This window comes from Manis pentadactyla, chromosome 7 (genome assembly GCF_030020395.1).
Source record: "Manis pentadactyla isolate mManPen7 chromosome 7, mManPen7.hap1, whole genome shotgun sequence".
Classification (NCBI taxonomy): Eukaryota; Metazoa; Chordata; class Mammalia; order Pholidota; family Manidae; genus Manis; species Manis pentadactyla.
The window spans coordinates 120,632,499-120,654,105 of NC_080025.1; the positions used below are offsets into that span (position 1 = coordinate 120,632,499).

The 21,607-nt window shown below is 39.0% G+C and overlaps 1 protein-coding gene across 9 annotated transcripts in view; it reads left to right on the forward strand.

Moving 5' to 3' along the window:
• The window catches only part of CPED1 (cadherin like and PC-esterase domain containing 1), a 265,711-nt gene that overhangs the window by 242,028 nt on the left and 2,076 nt on the right, over positions 1–21,607 (forward strand). Inside the window, exons 21-26 of one of the 9 annotated variants that reach the window (XM_057504707.1) lie at positions 265–372; positions 3,484–3,704; positions 3,926–4,057; positions 4,456–4,543; positions 7,937–8,083; positions 17,768–18,965. In XM_057504707.1, coding sequence (XP_057360690.1) covers positions 265–372; positions 3,484–3,704; positions 3,926–4,057; positions 4,456–4,543; positions 7,937–8,083; positions 17,768–17,791 — 720 coding nt within the window. In that variant the 3' untranslated portion in view covers positions 17,792–18,965. Of the gene's footprint in view, positions 1–264; positions 373–3,483; positions 3,705–3,925; positions 4,058–4,455; positions 4,544–7,936; positions 8,084–17,767; positions 18,966–21,607 lie in introns of those variants that run through there. The other 8 variants (XM_057504704.1, XM_036905654.2, XM_057504706.1 and 5 more) reach the window with 8 other exon arrangements.

Genomic DNA, 21,607 nt, shown 5'->3' on the forward strand with positions numbered 1-21,607 from the left:
CGTTTTAAAACTTCGTCAAGTTGAATGATCTAAAATATATCAAGATTGATTATGAATCATGGGATTGCAAAAATATTTTGATAATCCCTGATATTATCAATTGTGTGTGTGTTTAAACACTGTCATTTTGACCTCAGATATCTTTCAGTTAAGAATACCAGTTAACCTCTTCCCAAAACTGCTTCACCTACAGAATGAACAGTCCAAGTCACAACTGCGTTTTCATTTTAGGTCTAATTTATCATCTCTATCTTTCATGAATAGAGAGGCATTGGGATAAACGAATGGTCTTCCCAGAGCTACAGCTACCAGATTCAAAATATGCTCTCTAGCTATTTGCAATTCAGAAGAACTCGGTTTTTGCAGTTGATGGTGAGGACGCTTCCTTCTCCCATCCCTGTAGCTTCTGTTAGTCACTGTCAGCCGTGGAGACAGATGGTTCTGACAGTGCTGATTCGCTCCAGGTGCTAATGATCTCTCTTCTGCTTCTCCACCCAGGGTTTTAGTTTCACCAGCAACCCTGCAGGTCCTGGGAGGGCAAGAGAGAGAGCTGTGGTTTAGACATTTCCTATCTTCTCTAACATTTTCTCTAAACGAACTGATGAATTTAAAGTGCCTAGCAGTGCACTGCAAGGCACCCAAAAAGGACTCAAAAACCCTGCTTGCCTTTCCTGTGCCTTCATTCTAGCTCATCTTCATTGTGCGCTTCCTGTGGGCCAGGAATAAGATGACTATTTAAAATCTCACTCAAGTCCCCTGAGGTGGTGCTAGTATTATTTTCCCCATTTTACACATAAGGGAACAAACCTCTGGAGAAGTCACACAACTGGTTTAAGATTAACTAGTTAATAAATATCAGTACCTGAGCATTCTAAATCACAACTCTTTTGCCTCTGACATGCTTTGATAAGCTGCATCTTCATAAAACTCACAGAGAAGAGTGGAAATCTAGAATATTTTTTTCTCTCAGTAATGTGCAGCTACTATGGTTTTCCTAAGCCTCTGTATCTCTCTCTCTAGCCCACAATACAGACACCCAGTGATCTTGCTGGCTGCCTGGAGATACGCTAGGAGGGATTGCATCTTGATACTGAAAAGTACTTGTAAGAAATTTAATGGAAAACCTGAATCTCAAAGGTCATTTACTAGTCTTAAGAGCTGAATTGCCCAGCCAAAGTTACACGTTGGAAGTCCTAACTCCCAATGACTGTGTTTGGACGCAGGGCCTTTAAAGAAGTAACTAATGTAAAATATGAGTGGACCCTAACCTGATATGACAGGAGGCTGGGACAAACACACACAGAAGAAAGACTATGTGTAGACACAGGGAGAACATGGCATCTACAAGTCAAGGAGCAAGGCCCTCAGAAGGAACCAACCCTGCCAATACCTTGATTTTGGATTTCCAGCCTTCAGAGTGGTGAGAAAATAAGTTTCTGTTATTTAAGCCACGCAGTGTGTGGTACTTGCTACAGCAGCCCTGGCAACTAACCAATACAAATGGAGCTGGATAATTACTAGTATCTGAAACTAAGAGCTTTCCTGATTATTCAAAGTTCCCTTTTAAAAATAAGAAATCTAGACCAGAAAAACAAACAGAAGCAGCTATAGGTCAAATCTGGTAGGAAGAATTTCAAGTGCTTTCACACATTATTTTGTCACACTGGAATTCCATCGCCTCAAATGGAACTTGACCACAAGGATCAGTGACTGGAACTTGGCGGTTCAGTTTAGCGTGGTGATGCTCGTGACAGCAGCATTTGATCTGAAGGCAAATTGCAGATGCCTTCTGGATTTCCTCACACAGCTACTTGAATACACTTACCATGAAAAGAATAAACCTCTGCAGATTCTCACTGAATTTTCTGTGGATAAACAGATAAACTAGTGCCTGAGAAAGGATGGCAGTGACTGCTGCTCAAATCGGAAGAAAATGCGTGCATGACTAATGGAAAGAGAAAACCCAACAGAGAAAACCGAAGAACTAAATGAACCCATCCAAAGACATTAAAAGTAATTGCCTCTAACACAAGTGCTTCTGACTTTCAATTTAATCAATATTTTAGAAGTGCATGCATGGTACCATGGGGGAAATGTGAATTTAGAAGTTAACCCTGACTCTGACCTCAAATACTTCTTAATACGATACAAGGAAACAAGACATGGACACAAATAGCCAACATTTCATGTAGTCTTCGATAAAATTTGTAATGGAAATTTTAAAGTGTAATGAAATCAGGGAGGACAGAAGGTCATTCTGGCAGGAGCACTGGACAAGAGCTGCTGAGAGAGACATTTGTGTCTGGCTGGAGAATGTGGAGCATTTACACAGGTGGGGTGGCGGAGGGAGGAGCTTTTTAGGCAGGCAGATTAGCACAAGGAGAAACAGATGTTGTTGAGTGCAAATCAAGTTCAGCAAAAAAGTAGGAATCTGACCTGATTCCATGAGAAGGGGCGAAGAGAGGATGGGGCCATTGACCCTGCACTTGGAGTTGAAGGACCCAGATTTGGGTCCTGTGCTCCCGCTTCACCAGATTTATGACCTCGATCTTCTTAAGCCTCAAATTCCTCATCTGTGAAACAGAAATAATGATTCAAACCTCACGATTGTGAAGATCAAAGAGAATATCCTGTGTGAACTCTCCACCTAGCAAAGGCTGATATGCAATAAAATCAGCGAAAGTTAGCTGCACCCAAGGAGTTCGGATTTGGTTCTATAGGAAATGGGGAGCCATAGGTTTTGGAGTCTGAAAGTAAGAAGCCCAGAACTAGGCATCTATCCCAGTGATTTATCCCAGCAGCGCTGTGTGGAGAACGCATGAGAGGGTGGCCATCGTGCAAGAAGGAAGGCCCAAGAGGAGAGTGCTCTCAGCAGAGCTTTGAAGCAGTAAGAGCCTCAAGCAGGCGGTGCTGGGCAGGGGAGCATTGGGAAGGAGGTAATGGGTGTGAAAGGCTCCTAGGGCAAATGGCCCCGGGGCGTAGACGACTGGTCAGGAAACCAGATTCTAGTCTTGTGACCCTTTTCTCAGATAGTGGCATGGCCTCTACTGAGCTATCTAACCTCTGTGCTTTCTCTGTCTCTGCCTAACCTCTCCCAGTTTTCTCATCTACAAAATAGACCGGAAACTCTCTATGTGTTCTTACAGCACTAAATTCTTCATGCCATTTGTATCAATAAGACATTTTAAGCTGATTAGATGAGAAAGTGAAGAGCATAAGGGAGGTGGAGAAACTGAGGATAACATAAAGCAAAAGGCTTTAAACATGACTTAGTGCGTCCGTAGATGATATCATTAGTAGGAATATGGAAGAGAGAAAAGTGAATGATTTGGGGAGAATATGGTAAATGTCATCTCTAACAATTTAAAGGGCCATCCTCCAAACAGTGAGACTTGTGACTTTATGCGTATTCAACAAATTATTTTGTATTACCTCTTCTCCCATGTAAACATCAGATTCAAAAGCAAATATTTTTCTTTTTAGATTCTTTTCATTGGAGATTCAACCAATAGAGGCATAATGTACTATCTGATTGAAAGACTGAATGAAACCTTGCAGGAATGGCAGAAGGCGCACGGCACAAAAATATATCACAACATCAATGGGGGAAAGACTTTGATCAGTTATTCCTACTATCCCCAGTTCTGGATAAGCCCTTCGTTAAGACCGACATTTGAACAAGCACTTGAACATCTCTTGCAAAGGTACAATGGAACTCTTATGGACAGCACAATGCCACAATGTGCTGATTTTACTAACTGCCATTATTACTCACTGTATGTCAAATGTGCTAAAAAGTTTAAATACCAAGTTATATGGCTGAAAACGAGTTGGAAATGACAAGGAGGTCCTATAATCAGGATGCCAGATATGGTTCAGTGAAATGTGAGGCAATGCTGTTAAAATGTTTACCATCTGTTTCAAGGCAACATGTGTCTCTCTTTCTGGATGCCAGATCACGTCCTCTGGAGAATACGGGCCAGACAATATTGGTCGTTGGTGGTGTTCAGTGGCTTAATTCCAATCACCTGGAAATTATTCACAAGGTTTTGAAGAGGTAAATTTCTGCAACAATAATCGTCATTAGTTAAAACAAAAAAAAAGTTGTTCTTGATGTAAATGAATTTCATCAAGATTTTATTGAAAGAGCAACTTGTAGTTTAGAATTACATACTAAAAGTCTAGTTTAAAATATTTCAAGATACTTTTGTGTCCAATCACAAGACGGCTCTTCAGTATCCAAATTTACATTTCCTACAGGTCGAAACATGCCCACTGACACATAAAATTCTACCCACCAAAAGAAACTAATATACATCAAATCTATAAAATGAGAATTTAGTCTTCTATGCCAATTATCACATGCTAAAAGAATTCCACTCTCTTTGTTAGCATAAACACAAACATCTAGAAATGTACAAAGTTCATGACTCTGGAATTCTCACTATTTCATAGGGAAAATTTGCTCAATATCCTTGTGATCATTAAAACTTTGGGAATTGGATTTCATCTGCCAGTGAATGGAGTGCATTTCTTAACACAGGTAAGCCTATTTCCTCTAGACTATGTGAACTTCATGTTTCCCATGAGGATCTTTGCTGGTGTCTGAAAAAGGACCCAAAAGGTACAGCATAATTTTTAGCAACCTTCATAAAAATCAAAGGAGGTCTTATATTTAAGGATTATGGCTTCAAATCATTTATAGTTATTCCTGGAGATAAGGAAACCATAGCCCATAAACATGTTATAAATGAGGGTTGGGGTTCATGAAAGAAGAAAGGGGGTGCCAAACTATGCAGAATAAGGAACTGAGGGGTAGATGAGAGGAATTATGCTTTAGCTCTCTCCTTACCCTACTAATGTTTCATCTACCTCTAAAGGCTCGTGCTGAGACCACAGATGAAATTGTCAGTATCAGTGAGGACTTTAGGCAAGAGTGGCTTTTTTGAAGATTTCTGATTGCTTTTTTAAAAAATTGCCTTTAAGGTAGTATCATTAGCTTTTCCTCTGGTTGGATATTAGTAAATGACAGAAGTTAGACATCTCTGACCAGTTCTTACAGAAGACAGTAAATTAATGTCAACACTGAACAGAAGTCTCAGAAAAGAGAAGAACACCATCTGTAGGAAAAGAACCAGCAGCTCTTGTTCAAGCGAGGAGAGTTCCTGGGCAGTCAGGCTTGTGTGCAATTGCTCAGGGAAACTCAAGGAAGCACTGGGAACTGGGGAGCCAGGAAACTTGCTGTTTACTATGTAAGCTGAGTGAGACTTATTTATCTGTTGGGGTTGAGCACTTGTAGCTTTACCCAACACCGATGACACGATCCCATGCCAGACCCGCGATGCCAAAGCAGAGCTGGTAGCAAGTGGCCCGCGTGAAGTCTCCAAATTCAGCCTCTTGGAATTGGGAGGACTTAAGGTCATTTAAAATGAGCTGAGGTATTTAGTATCTGATGTAGGTAATCAAAGGGTTAAGACAGATGGGGATTGAACAGGGGTCCTTTGATATTTGTCACTATGGGCTGTGACTTGAATCTCCTTTAATGTTATTTGAAGGCTGCAGACCGAGACTGCAACTCCTTCCTAAGGACTCTGGTAGCTCCACTTTGTTGCTTTGATTGTGACTCTCACAGGAACTGGAGCACTTTCACCCGTTATTATATTTAAGTTGCTAGCTCGGAATCAGTTCATCTCAGCAGACAGCAAACATTTCTTCTGCACTTACCATGGGCCAGCTACAGTGTTAAACAGTATGCTGCCACCCAGGCTTTGATGGTGTTCATCAGACTGAGTGAAGCCAAAGGAAGGAAGAAGAGGGGAAACAGTAGAACAAAGGAGAAAGGGATATCCAGCAATACAGCAAGTGGAAGCAGAAAATAAATCTGAACCCCTCTTCATATGCTTACATGGCCATTCAACACTTGGCCTCTACTTTCCTCTGTAGACTGCTCCCTTGTGACCAATTCATAAGCATGCGCGTGCACACACACACAAACACACACACACACGCACGTGTGTGTTTACCACACCGCTGAGCTCAGTCATGCTGAGCATTGTTCTCCTTCTCAAGCACTCTGTGCTCTCGGTCACTTTCAGGTTTTCAGAAACACTTCTCCATGCCTGAGTGCATGACATTTTGTATGATGTGTGACTCACATCACAACTAGGGGTGACTCACACCTGCATCTCAGCAGGGATTACCTTGCTGCAGAGATCCAGCTTGCCCATGCAAGAGGACCAAGATCCAGTCCCTTTTCCTTAGTGTGGGTGATCTCGCAAGGACCATCCCAACCCCAGAACCCCTAGTGGTATCCGTGAAAGCCTCTATTGGAATTGCATCGCTCCCTTTTCGATGTGGGCCCTGGGAGCATCCTCCTGTTAGCAGCCTCCATGCAAATTTTCACCTCAGAGTCTATTCCCTGGAGAACTGACCTTTCTGTAGAAAGTTTCTCTAGAAACTGCTTACTATAAAGTAACTTTCATAATTAGATACATTAAAGTTTAGAAAATACTTGTAACTGGGCAAGAAAAAGCATGTCAACCATATTGAGCATCCTTTTTTTATGTGATGACACAGACCAAATTTGCATCTTGTCTCTCGATTTCTTCTTCACAAACCTCTTCCATTCACTGCCTTTGTTTGTGGGTAAATGCTCTTCTTTGCATGTTACATAAAGTAGACACGCAAGCCCAGTGCAGAAGACAGGATACTAAGAAGACATATTTCTGCAGCTTCTTTGACTGTGTGGTTGGATTAATGAATGCAAGTAGTTTGCTCTTTCACCTGGAAAATGAAAGTCACTTTTGCCCTAGAGAAAAAGGCAAGCAGAATGCAGTTCCTTCCTTGTGTCAGTTGGGGATCTCCTAGAAACAGACACCAAGACAGGATTAGCAGAATGAGGGGATGTATTAGGAAGAATGCCTGGAAAGAATAAAGGGAAGGGGTTCAGGGGGAGGCAGGAAGAGTTTCAGCTCACAGCACACAATGCCGATCACTCAATCTCATGCCAAATATTTGTGAGTGTCTGTTTTCTGTTGGGAACTGTGTTTGGCTATACTGTGTCTGATGTGAAGGGAGTGGGAGATGGATGGAAGAGTTCCAGGCTCTGGGAGAGTCTTAGCTGAGCCCACGAGGAGTCCCACAGCTCGAATGGTTAGGGGAGGAGACCCTCCTCCCAACAGTGGACCTGACCTAAAACGCCCATTGAGTGTGGTCATTGTCTCGGACATGGCTGGGCCAGGAGCAATACGATCCAGAGACGCAGCAGTTGGAACGTCCACTCAATTCTTCAGCTTCCTGAAGCACACTCCCCTTCCCTGTTTCCCGCTCCCACCAGCTAGAAGACCTCGTTCTGCCCAGGAACCCTTTCTTAAAGCCCAGCTGTCCAGTTGCCCCCTGGCCCTGCAGAGCTGGCCCCTTTTCCCTACCAGCCAGGACCTTGTGTACTGGCTGCCAATAAAGGACTTAGTAATTGTTTACACATTGATGTCTCAGCGATCACGATTCATTTATCCTTGTATTCCTGCCCCTCAGCACAGAGCTAAGCACAAAACAGACTAATATTCAAATGACTAAATGAATAAGAATCTAAAGAGGTAGTATTTGTGATTTTCAAACCTTGGCCTTTAGATTTTAGATATTTCAATGGATCACTGTAGGCAACAAACATACCTTTGTCATAGAAGGGCAAATTGCAAACTGTGTGTCACTATAAATATGTATGTATTGCTGGTTTAGATAAACATGAATATTTATACTTATATTTTGAATAAGAAAAGTAGAACGTGTCTTGATTTAAGAAATACACATGAAATCAATTATTTATCTCGCAATAGGACCAATCTGTAAAAATAGTGACAAATGATTTCTACCTGCGATACTAAATCATGAAACAATCCTCTCAATAAAAATTCTCATTCTTTGCTTTGCAATACAGAGTGAAGTTCAGAACTTATGGAAAGAAAATTTGGTTATTCTGGATGCTGCAAGAACATATGGCTATGAAGTGGTTGACACCTTCACCATAACAATGGGGAGATACAAAGAGTTTTTGCAGGGGACCTGTGGATGTCATTTCCATGAGGTATTTATGCTAGCTTTCTAGTTTTTGTAGCTTTTGATTTTAAAAAATTTCTCACTGCATCTTTAATTGCTTTGTTGATCTCATTTTGCATTAAAAAATTGTGTCAGGAGGAGATTAAATAATGTATTTATCATCACAATTTGAGGCTCTATAAAGTGAGGTGTTAAACAAAATCAGTGTTTATGGAGATACTTGAAAATTAGGATCACTGGGCAATGAAAACAAGAAGGTGGGAACCTGGAGAGCACTCGCCTTGTCGAAGACAGTCCGAGCCTTCTCAGAAACTGTGTCCGAAGAAGGAGGCAAGTGTCTGTCGTGGAGGCAGCATGAAAATCAAGACAATGTACTGTGCTCAACTAGGCTGAACTAGCGAAGGACCCTCCCCCATTGATTTATCCAGTACGTAAACAGGAGGGCCTGTATTTTGAGTAGTTTCCCCTCTAGCCCACAGTGGTGAAAAATATTTTATTTGTAGCCAATAATTAAATAGACTTAGCTGATAAGATGACAGAAGAAAATAATTGTATCCTTCCCCTCCCTACCCTTGTCTTCAAACTCCGGGGATTATTTCCCCCCTATCACTTGAATGAAAACTTTGTGAGCCCCATAACTTTAACACCAGTTGCAGATAATAAAAGGACTACAATCACTTTTAGGCAAAAGAAGAATATCATGTCAGTACTGAAACTGCCCAGTCCTCGTTTTAGCCGCATGAAGCTATTCCCCACCCCAGGCGTGCCTCGGTCTCAAAAGCCTGATGCAGAAGAGGATGCAGGGGGCTTCTTTCCTATTTCCTGCTCTTCCTTTGTCCTCTTCTCTCACCCCTTTCTTCACTCAGTCACGTAAGGTAGGAGTTTTTAAAGACAACAGAAGTCTTACATGACCTGCATAAGCGGATCTGCATAATCCATGTGCTTTCTGGGTATATAGCATGCTAATTCTTTCTTTTTAAGATGCTTTTGTGGACTTCCTGCAAGACACCCTCCAATGGAGCCCTGTTACTTCCTTGAGGGAGCCAATACCTCTCGCGGCTGCACCTTCCACAGCCCCTTGGCTTCCAGCTGTCCATCCCTCTGTTAGGGGGCATGTTGCCCCTAGAGGAATCCCCTTGAAAAATACTCAAAATAGCAAGCTCGAGGCTGGCTGTAATTGGTTACCCACATTTGGCCCACGAGAAATACTCATTCATCCTTGCTCTACTCTTGCTGAAAATAGAGTTAACTCCCAAAACAGCCTTCTACCTTTTTTCTCTCTTTTGCTCCAGCTCTCACTCTCACTTTCTCATGCGCTCAGCCACCCTAAAGCTGATCTTTAGCCAGTGTCTCATACTAGTTCCCCAAACTCCAAAGGAGACATGTCCAGCTCTCAAAGTTGGTCTCTTGAAGCCCCCTTCACTTGGCTTAAAACAAGGGTGAAGCAACTTCCTCCCCAAAAGGGAGGAAGACCACAAAGCATTTGGAAAAATTTCTCACATAAAAATCCTCTGTCTTCCTTTTTCTTCATTTCCCAACTGTTTTAATGAGACAAAGGTTTGCAAAACTGGACTCTCCATACTTTTGCAAGTTTTGCATGCATTGTCCAGACATCACTTTGGAATATGAGGTTGTTCCCTCTAGATCTCAGGAACTTCAGCTGAATCTGGATGGAGAGTGTCTCTTTTGATTATCCTGTCAGATATTGATCATTGAGTCTCTTGCTCTTTCTTGAATGCCCCCCTTTGTAAACCAGGATGCAGTCACTAGTGGGTTGACTAGTGAGATGACAGATAAAGGTTTCTTCTGACCCTGGTTTTCCAGCTCTAAGATGACTGTCAGAATCCATCTTGGCCCTCAGTTTTTTGAACATCCAACAGTTCTTGACACTGTCGTAGTTTTTTGTGTTCTACTAAGACATTCATGTTGTATTTTTGTATGACAAATGGAACTGCATCTCGGGGAAGTGAGAGTCTGCCCCACAGTGGAGTGCATGGCATTTTAAGTTTTGATCTAGTACCTTGAATCTTGGCCATGCTTTTGTAGAGCAGGTTGTAAGTTATAGGACATGGTGTGTCTACCTATTTCTTCCATAGGAAAATATAACATCCTTCCAAAGCCTATTCTATTTGCAAAAAGTCAAGACTTAGAAGACAAATGTATGTAGCTTGGAAGAGGAAAAAACAATGAACTCGCAGCTGAGCAAGCCCTGTATCGTAGTTGGCTGCAAACATAGCCAAATGTTGCCAAACCCACAGAAAATGGGGACTTGAAAGACAACATACAGATTGCCTTTTGCCTCTTTCAGAAACAGTTAATTTATTTAGTTTTACATAATGTGTCTTCAATTAGTATTTTGGGGGAGGGTATCTGTTTTTCTCTTTCAGAGCTCTGGAAGTCTAAAATGAAGTCCTCCAATGATTTCCAGCATGACTCCAATTAAAAACAGCAGATGCCCTTCCCACATGATTGCATTGCATGTATTTCCTGCCACAGCAGCAACTAGTTGACACTAGTAGTCATGGAATTTAAGAGCAACAGAAAAGACTCTTTGAACCATTAGAATTAAAATATTGGCTTTTAATTATTACTAATAAAAACCATCCTTAATTTGCAAACAATGACTTAAACAGGTCAGATAATAATATTTCACTTATGTGATTTTGTAACTTTTTGTGTGAAATTATCCATGTACAAGTTCTTTTTTTCTTAAACCCTGTTTATAATGTGTGCTGTCTTGATGGCAAACTATATAGTTATCCAAAGCTTGGTTGGTTTTGGAGCAATGTTATATACATTTTCAAGTTTTCATGTTCAGGCTGAAATGCTTCTGGAAGCATTTGCCTTTCCAATTAGAACATAGAGCTGATAAGATCATCTTTCTCAATTGACTCCCTTCATCACTACATCTGTAAACCCATTCATCACTTAAGCATAATTGTTGCTTAACTCTTGAACAATTTGTACCATTTGTACCTCAGGAAGTTTCTAGTGCTGACACTGATGTTTTATAATCTTTCTAAACCATCACCCAACATCCTAAATTACTTGTTAGCTTATTTAAGCAATCAAAAAAAAATCTAAAGCTCCTTGCAAAGGGTGGTTTGATGATAAGTATAGCAAGCCAGGAAAAAGTAGGCTATTGGTCTCATGAAAAACATATTAAAGGGCAGAACCTTGTTAATAATAACCATTTTTCCTCTGTGCTCGTCTTCTGAGCTGGCAAAGCAATTTGTCATACAATAATAGCAAGAACTAAAATCAGCAGTGTTAGAGCCATAGGAATGTGGGTTGGGGAGCCTTATATTTTCTAGTGTTCAATTAAACCACACTCACAATAGATTCACAGATACCTGAGAAAGATTGGTTTAATCATCACAGTAAGAACTTGATGTGTCCTCTTTGATTTGTGGTGAGAATTCTACCATAGACATAACAAACCTGCTCCAGTGGGCCCTTGTTGCCATAGGTATGATTAAAGGTCTTGGGGCGCGTCTCTTTCATCTGTCAAGGCACTGAGAGAGAATACATTGCCACTGTGAATCTATAAACAATTTCCCAACTGGTGTGCATCAACTTTGAGTAAAATGTTCCTGCTGATTAGAAAAGCAAGTATTTCTCTTCATGGACAGAAATGGAATTTTGTTTTCCTAATGTTCATGCAGGACAAAAACGGGTTCCAGGTAGCTCTTACCCAACAGAGATTTTGGACGGTGCCTTTAGTGATGAGGCAAACATCTCCTATGAACAAAGCCTAGAAAGAATGCAAAAATATTCTCAACCCAAACCTGGCTGCAAAAGGGGAAAATCCACAACTTATTATTATTATTATTATTATTATTATTATTATTATTATTATTATTATGTCTAATCAGTTGTACAGACCTTATATGATATCTCTGTTTTCTGGCAGATGTACCTTCAACTTTTGACTCAGTCAAATAAAAAAAGAATCCAAAAACCAAAAAACAACTCTCTGGCATTACCACCCAGCCCCAAAGCCAATAGGTTTCCTGTCATTCTGGCACCAGGGAAAGAAGAGATTTTCAGTTCTTTGCCAGAAATGATTCCCCTTTATTATTTAATCTTCATTCTATGTTCTTTATTATCTAATCTTAATTAAATAAACAAAGCTTATCTAGCCTAAGAATGCTGTCCTTCTGTTTGATGGGCCTAAAGTTTTTCTTCTCCAAACTTTAGAAGTTTATCATAAACAAAATGAAGGAAAAAGAAAAAAACCTTTAAATTCACCTACCTAAAAAACTGAAGTGATAACTTTTATAGAAAAAATGAAAACCGATTCCAAATTTAGTTATCTATATTACATAGCAGATCCCAGAACTTAACTATCAGCATGACTATTTTTTAATAAACTAGAAATGGAAATTTGATCCAACAAATATATTTGAGTGTCTATGTAAGCATTATACTAACTGCTGTAAAATGAGCTAAAAGAACATTTTGTAGGATTCCTGTAAGCATCTCAAACTCAACACATCCCTAAATAGAGAACTAGTATTCCCCTTAAACTTTCTTCTTCTCTAGTGTTTCTGATTTTATTCTATTGCACTGCCATTTACAAACGAGGGTCATTCTTGATTCCAGCCCCCAGCAACTTCCAACCTGTATTTACTGAGGCCTGTTTACCTCCTAAATATCCTCCCAAGTCTTTGTGGAACTGTGTTCCAGTTTGCCTCAACCTTGTTTATTCTTTTACTTAACCATCCAACATTTGTTTTGTGCATCTAGTTTTTTTTAGCTGAGCCGTAGTGATACAATAATATATAAGACTACTGTGTCTGTCCTCAAGACATAGTAGTCTGAGTGTCAGGCATAAGAACCCATATTATGAAACAATTAAGTAGCATATTAGAGATATAAATAGGATATTGTAATAACACCAAGAGGGGGCACCTAATCCAATCTGACTGAGAAAAACCTCTCCTAAAAACTGTTCAGGTTGATTATTAAAGGATAGGATAAGTAGGTCCTAGCCAAGGTAACAAGGTGACGGCAGAAGGAAGGCCATTCCAACCTCATGGAACAATGGGTGCCAAAGTAGCTTTGAAATAACCTAATGTTCTCTGGAAATCACAAGTAATTCTGTATATTGCAGAATATCAATTACAAAAGGGGACTGAGAAAAGTGGGCTAGGGCTAGATGATGGTAAGAGCTTAGACTTTATCCTAAAGGTGAGAGAAAGCCAATGAAAGGTTTTAGAGAGATGTTAGATTGTCACGTCTTTGTTCAAATAGAGAAATACAATAACAGTTGTGAAGGACTATTTGAAAAAGGACTAAGTCAAGGAGGGAAGTTAGACTTTTTCAAATGTCAGGTGGGAATGATAAAGGTTCACCCAAGCCGGGACAGAGAGAGTGAGCATAAGAGAGGGAGACAAAACACAAGCCCTATTTAAAAAGAGTAATATCTGTAGATCTTATCTGTGACATGAGAGAATAGGAAGAATCAAAAGATGATCAGCTTGGATGATGGATTAGAGAGCCGAACCAGCAACTGAGACACAATGACTGAGCGGTACTATCTTAGGGGAAGATGATAAATTCTGTTTTGAACATGTTGGGTTTCAGATGCCTGTAGGATACCAGGTGGAGATCTCCAGCAGGCAGTTGGATATACAAGTCTGAAGCTTGAGGGACAGGGTAGGGCTGGAAATAAAATGCTGAAAGTCCAGAAAATAGGTAATAGTTGAAATGGTGTATATAGATCATCCAGAGAAAGTGTGTAGAATAAGAGCCAAGGAAGTAATTCTTAGAAACACCAACATTTAAGCAAAGTTTAGAGAATTAGGAGCATTTGAATTTAGAGAATAAACTGTTAGAGGAGAACTCTAGTAGAGTGTGATGGCATGGAAAACCAGAAATTGAAAATTCATAAGCAGATTGAAACAGGGTTAATGTTGTTCTTCAGTACTGGAATGTATGGATCTCTTAAGGTACAGATTTTTAAATACTTGTTCATTTTAGCATTAAGAAGATCCTTCATGACTGTATTAAGGGTAACTTCAGTAAAACATTGGGGGCAAGAATTAGACTATAATAGACTGAATAGGTATAAAAAACTGAGAAAAGAGTGTGGCAAGGTGTCTCAACAAGTAAAAGTAAGAAAGTGGGAATGATATAGATTTAGAAAATGAAATGGTCTAGGGAAGTTTATAGGAGGAACAACTTTGGCGTGGTTATGGGCAGAGGGGGAATAATCAAACTAAGGGACACATCAAGAGTACAGCAGCAGGGGAGCAGGGCTACTGGAGCAAGGCCTTGAGGATCTGAGAAGGATCCGATCAAGGGCACTGGTAAGGAGGAGGGGGCTGCTAAATGAGCAGGTGGGCTGGAGCGTCTCTTCTCTATCATGGATTTGCCTTAGACTGCTGCACTATTTTTATCTTGGAACTTACACTGTCAACTACTCAAATTCATCCTTTGTGCCCCCACCAAGATAATGCATCTATACCTCAAATTCAGCCTTGTCATTTAAAATCTTTGACTGGCTCTATAACTGAAAAGGAGTCACAGAAGCCTTCACTGCCTACCATTTCTGCACCCCTTTTTTGGGACAGTGATTCTAAATAGTGCTTTCTGCGCAAAATAATTCGTGCTCATTCCGTCATCTGCAAGTGAAGTCTACCCTTTTCTACTGGCTGATTATAGAGTACAGATAAATTCTTGGTGAGAATAAATTCATTAGCCTTTAAGGAGCGCCGCCTTTTCTGAGATGGTTAGGTACAAAATCCTCTTCCAAAAGGCATCCCTTATTGAATGATGGTAACACCAGTTACATCAGGGTCTCTCTCTTAAGGATAATCAAACGGAGGATGAACAAAGAGTGTCAGCAGCTCCACACTGCTCTAGTATGATGATCCCACGAGGCAGTTGCACATCCTAGCTTCTTCAGTATTGGAATCTAAAATGTCAGTATGCCTAAGAAAGAGATGCCAACCCCTCACTCTTTCATATTCTTTGCAATAAACGCTCATTTCTGGGAGTTTACTACCAACCTTTAAGGGCCAAGCTAAGATGGACTTTGAATGCCTTACTTAGCATTTCCTCCTTAATGTTTTAATATTCTAGTCTGGTAAAAACAGGACCTGCGGTTTGGGAAATACCATATACTCTTTCTCTTTAAGCCTTCTCAAGTAATATTAGTATTTTAACTGATCCCAAAAGCCCTTACAGCAAAGGAACTGTTTAGTTTAGTTTGACCCAGTTTTTTCCCAAACTTTTTTGACCGTAGAACCACTTTTCTTTTTTTAAATAACAGCTATTAGCACCTCACTCAACACACTTAGGGAAAACTAGCATAGAGGGTAAGGTCTGAAATCACACGTGGAGTACAGATTAAATGTGACAGATTGACCACAAGCATTTATCTTCTCTTCCACTGGAAACTCCACTAAAAAAAGACTTTAAGACATAAAGCTATCCACTCCCCACCCCCAAAAAAAGACAGAATAAGAAATAACTCTTAACAGACAAGAAATCCGAATTCATTTTAAGACGTTTGATGAGCCTACAAAAAAGTTACAAAGCCAAATGAGAGGGGAGAAGCCCACTCAGACGTGACGCACATGTGCTCTGCAGACCTCTGGAATGGTTCAGCTCTCCAGGGGCCAAGGCTGAGGAAGACAAGGCTCAAAAACAGTTGGTTACAAGTTTGGGTGCAAAACTGGTGGACCGTGAGCCCCTCAACCCACCTCATGTAGTCAAGAACCTAGGCCCATACACACAATCCCTTTTAAAATTAAACAGCAGAGAGACTGGACTCTGAAACACAGGTATAGCAAAGAACAAATTAAAATAGAGGCTGCAATCAGAAAAATGAATGTGAAAATTGATGCCTGAACAGTGGAGCTCCTGAATTTCCTCTAGAATCCAGCAGACAGGCAAACATATGGCACCTCAGACAAGAGGATGGATGAGAAATCAAATGGCGCCAAAGAATCCCGTTGAAAAGGCTGGAGTGGGGCTGAGTAGACTCGGACAGTGAAGCCAGCAGTTGGGAATGTTGGTTCACACAAATTGTTTCTACATAACATTTAAGTGCCATATTCTCAAATAAAAATTCTAAGTTCAGGAAAGATAGATGGAAACAAACATCTGTGAGTTAAGGTCAAAATAGATTTAAAGACCCAGGATGTACCTCTAAATAGAGCAGGGTAGGAATTTAGCTTGTAATCAATCAGACCAATGAAGATCATTCCAATAATATCAAGAATTCAGTGACATGAATATTCAGCCACTCGTGAAACTGAGTTTAAGGCAGCAGAGTTAGTCTCTGGGGAACTGCATGGGAGTACAAGATAGAGCCAATAGTTTATCATTAAATAGGTAAGCCACTGGTCTGTATCTCCTTATAAGCAATCTCCCCACCTCAGAGCAGAATTTGTTCTCAGGACCAGAAACAGCTCTGTCTCGGGACAGGAGTTTAAAGGGCTCAACTCTGAAGAGTAAGAAGGATTGGAGATGTGGAAGGAGAAGGGGAGACTGAGACACTGCAAATCTGGAAACATGGAATAAAAAACACCCAAAAAAAACCCAAACAAAGCAAAACAGAAACCCTCACTCCTGAAGCAAACTTTAGTCTTACCCTCTCATCCTTAGCATCTTTGACCTATTCACAAGTTGGACTCCCTTCAGTCAAAGCACAGCTTATTTCATGTGGCCATAATTAATTATCGGGGACAGCAATGAAAGAATTCATTATTATCTGTAAAAATTGCAGGATTTCCTGAAATGCAATTATGAATTATAAGGACTGGCTTCTAGCTAGTGTTTGTTGCTTTATTTTTATCCCATCTCTGTGAATTCTTAGGCTACTTTTTCAGCTGGTTGTAAATTTTGTTGCTGGAACTGAATTGACTGTCCTGTCTGCAGAATAACTATACCAAATAAAAAGTACTGCAGTCATATTCATTTATCTTAAAAGACTCCATAGGCCCATTTTGTCTTATTGGTATGTTTTCCAAGCTTAGAAGCCATTGTCCTCATTCTTCTTCAGATCCCATCCCTGATCATGAAACAGGGTTGTAATCAGAACATTCCCCATCCCCTCCCCCAATCCTCCCCCACCGCACAATGACAAATTAAAGACAAGGAGTTAATTTGGATTATTTAAAGAGGCCAAAAAAATTGTCATTTAACACTCATCTTTAAAGTAATGTAAACATTGCCAAATCACACATTTATGCATTATTAATCACATGTACTAGTTCCTTATCCCTCTTGGTAGACAGGTCTCTTTATCAGTGGTCAAATCATATGCACCCAAATTTAGAGAAATATTTGGAAGCATCAAACTATAGAATTTGTATCTGATCGAGGTGATCACAGTAAATGAACACTTCAGTCTTTTGTCTCTGGTTCAAGATCTAAATCTTTCACTGATTTTTCTAATCACTCAACTTTTTATTATTTTCTGTCATTGTTATTACTATTATGCTCCAGAGGTAACCTAACATTTGTATTGCTGACAGCTGTCTTTCAAAGCCACATTCCACTTGACACTTTAGTTGGATTGTAATAATCCCAAATGGTCCTCTGATTTTGGGAAGGACCCAAATGGGCATATTTCCACACATGAGATCAAAGGAAAGAAGCAATTAGCTCTTTATTGTACAGTATATCAAACATCTTTCACTTGCATAACATTTTTCAAGCTTTACAATTGTGACTCACTCCTTTTCCTTCACTTTAGAGCCCGGAAGAGTGGGTAAAATGAGATAATATTTTGAAACTCAGAGAAAGCAGTTGGACAGCAATGCTGGATATTGAATTTTACAAACAAGTTCAAAGAAATAATAGCCATGTGAACAGATTGTCATGCCCACCATAAATTAGCAGTAAGTCCTCTTAATGCACTAAGGAACTATTCATTACATGGAAACAACATGGTGCCTGACCTTGGGGAGCTAGTCTCAGATAATGTCTTTGAAGTCATTTCATTCTTGTTCTTTCTTCAACTATCTTAGACATGTGTCTTTATATAGTCCCCTTGAGGGTGGGGACCATATCTGAATTACTCCATGTGTTTCCTAACACAAATTGAAGATTGAAAGTTGGATAGTATAAGGGAAAAAAGAAATCATTAATTTAATCATTTAATTTTAATTTTATCTGATACGGCATTTTGTTTTCTTTTGTACTGCTTTCCTATTATAAAAGGGTTACATGAATTCTTGCTAACTTAAAATTTTTTGTTTATTAGGTATGTAAATCATATTTATATTATTTTTTTAAAATAAGTTTATACAATAAAACTAAAAACTTCTGCCTTTACAGCACATACCCTCCCTCCTCCACTGAAAACTTCATTAGCAATTTGGTACATGACTCCATTTGAAACACACTCTTGATTTTAATCCCATGCAGTTAAAATTCAGGCAGTCAGCATTTATGGTTGCTGGATTTATATAACATTGGAGTTTATTTAAACTACGTTATTTCTTCTTTAACATTTTTAGAGAACAGTAACAGTTTAGGAAATGAATTTTAATTTTAATCTGCAGTATGAACATTCCTATTCTTCCTATCTCAGTATTGAATTCTGCTTATACTTGGCTTATGCAGCCAACAGATTCAGTCTATGGTAGGTTGATGATAGACTCAGTTAATATTGATGAATGAATATCTGGTATTGAAAGCCCCCTCTCATCATTGCTTGTTTTATTCCTTCCCAAATGGTCTTGGTTCTTTTCCTACTAAAGTTTTTAAGATATATTTTAGAATTTCTTTGCCATGTTCTCTCCCAGTTCTGCTGTGATTACCATTAGAATAGTACTTTAATTGGCCTGGGAGGATTTGCCATAATATGTTTTTCCATTTATTCATGTTTTCTTTAATGTCTCATTTAACCTTTGATGTACTTTTCACCAGCATCATTGTTGAACTTAATCAAGTTGTACTAATTGTAATGAGATCTTTTCTCTAATATATTTCTTATTGATAGAACATAGAAAATTATGTAATTTTTAAATATTCACTTCATAATATCTCATTATTTTTCAGTGGATTCTTTTGGGTTTTCAGGGTAAACAATCATATAGCTACAAATAACTCTTCGCCAATTTTCTATAACAAAATATTTCATAATTATAAAGCTTACATTCATTAAATAAATTGTATATGCCACTGTTAGAGTGCACAATATTTTTAAAGGCTTTTTAAAGGCTCCTGGATTCGGTTTACAGTCGCATTTTAAGAGGACTTTTTACATCTCTATTTTGACAAATGAAAATGGAAATAATTCTTTATGTTTGTCAGCTGTCAGGATTCAGCATCAGGGTGCTACTAGCTTAACAAAGGAATTAATAAACATACCTTCTTTGATTATTTCCTGCAAAATAGTTTTCAAAGGAAACCAACTGAATTAAGTGTTTATATCTCTTCTGTGAAACACACGCAAGATCGTTGTAAGCATCTACCATTATCTAACATCTGTAATGCAAAACTAAATGCAACCCTGAAATCACACAAAACATTAAAATAATATATAAAGAATGATGACCTTTTGCATGAGGATGGACCTTTATCTATTTTACATGTGATTAGCATGCAGATCATCAGGCAATTGCAAAAGCCAGAAATTAAGATAAAATTATGCAAACAAATTTAACCTTACCTTGACTTCAAAAAACTGGAATAATATTTTTCAGGGTTGAATATAATATTTATGCTTAAGTGTTTCCTTAAGTACACTTCCTAAAAACTGTTCACCAATCTTGCTATCAGCACAAACCTCCTCCAAAATGGACAGAACCTTCAGGAAAACATTTGTGCCCCTCCCCAGCCTATCATATTTAAAGTTACAACCAAGTTGATGTAGAAGGACCTGCACATAATAGAAACTTACAACCATGGGGCCTGGAATATTAATTAGTGGTTAGCTGCAAAATGAGCTCTAAATTACGACCCATAGGGATTCCTTACCACAACCCTCTGATTTCATTTGATGTCTTAGGAGTCACTTCATCTGAGGGCCTGATCATAAAAAAACAAAAGTCCTGTAGTTATAAGAATGCAAGTCATTTTTTGGGGGTTAGCAGTGTATAACTGGTGTTAAAACACATGACTATTACATTTTTTTCCTTTAAAAGGAGAATAGCCTAAATAGTTTCATGATTACAAAGGAATTCACATTCATTGTATTAAATTTGAAAAGTCAATACCAAAAGTTATGAGGAATACATTTTAAATCGCCTGTAATTCCTCTATCTAAAGATCACTACTGTTAACATTTTGGTGTAGACATTTACAGAATTTCTATTCAAATAAATCTAAAAAAGTTCATGCTCACTTGCAACATAACTAAAAATACTTATCTTCAAAATAGATGTCACATATTTTTCTCAAATATTCTGTATTTTTGGAACTGTTTTCTTTCACATGGAATCAAAAAATATGTGCCTAAATCATTATATAGCACACAAAAGAATAAAAAATTCCATGTGAGCTAGTGTTGCCTTCATTGGTTATCAATAATAAAGTTTATGTGTCCATATTGACTGAAAATAATGTCTTCCAGTTGCATTAATGTGATAGAATTAATGATTTGTTATTCATTTGTAAAGGCATCCAAACCCTCTTGGCCACTATTTTCTCTGCTTCCTACTTCCCAACCCTCCCCACAGTCTGTCCTTACCCTCTCCTTCCCCCCATCACAGCCCACCTCATTCCCTCTGATCATCAGTGCTAACAACCTGAGCTATATTAACCCAGAGATTAAAACTGATTATTATAGGATTTCACCAGGGCAACTTTTTGTAAACTGTACAAAATAAACTGTAAATATGGCATCTTTGTTTGTATATTTGTGTATGCTGATATTCATGAAATATCTGTGAATGGAATCACAAAGAAACAATATACATTGCCTCTGGGGAGGAAATTGAGTGACTGGATTTGAGAGGCAGAGATGGGAAGGACATATTTTATTATATACCCTTTTGCACTGTATAAATGCTTTACAAAGCTACCTATTAAAAGATTTTTAAGATAAAAATATACGTATGTATCAACACATATAAAGTTATTAGCTTAGAGGATATAGGGTGATTGATCCTTCAGATTCCATAACTTCTAAGTGCCCAGAGAAATGAGACCACCAACTCCACTAACTGGAACTGTGTCAGGTTACAGAAATAGAAAAGTATTTTTTCTTTTATCTGAAAACAGTTTAAGTTTCCATTCTATAAGAAGGTGCCATGACAGGTTTAGAGGACCACGTTTGAATCAGGGACCCAGCAAAGGCACATAGTATATCTTCTCTGTATGTTAGCATCTGACCTAAATACACACACACACACACACACACACACACACACACACACACACACACGCAGCAGTGTGATAGAAAAACCATCTGAGACCATCCCTTAGTGGCATTGGAGCCAGCTGCCCTGAGGTAAGAAAAATAGCAGAAATTCTAATTTCCATCTTGGTTCTCCTTGGAAGATCTCAGGCCCTTGGTCATGTAAGTCATATTTATGACCTCTGGGCAGCATTTGTGTGATAAACTGCTGTTCAGTTCTGCGAGCTC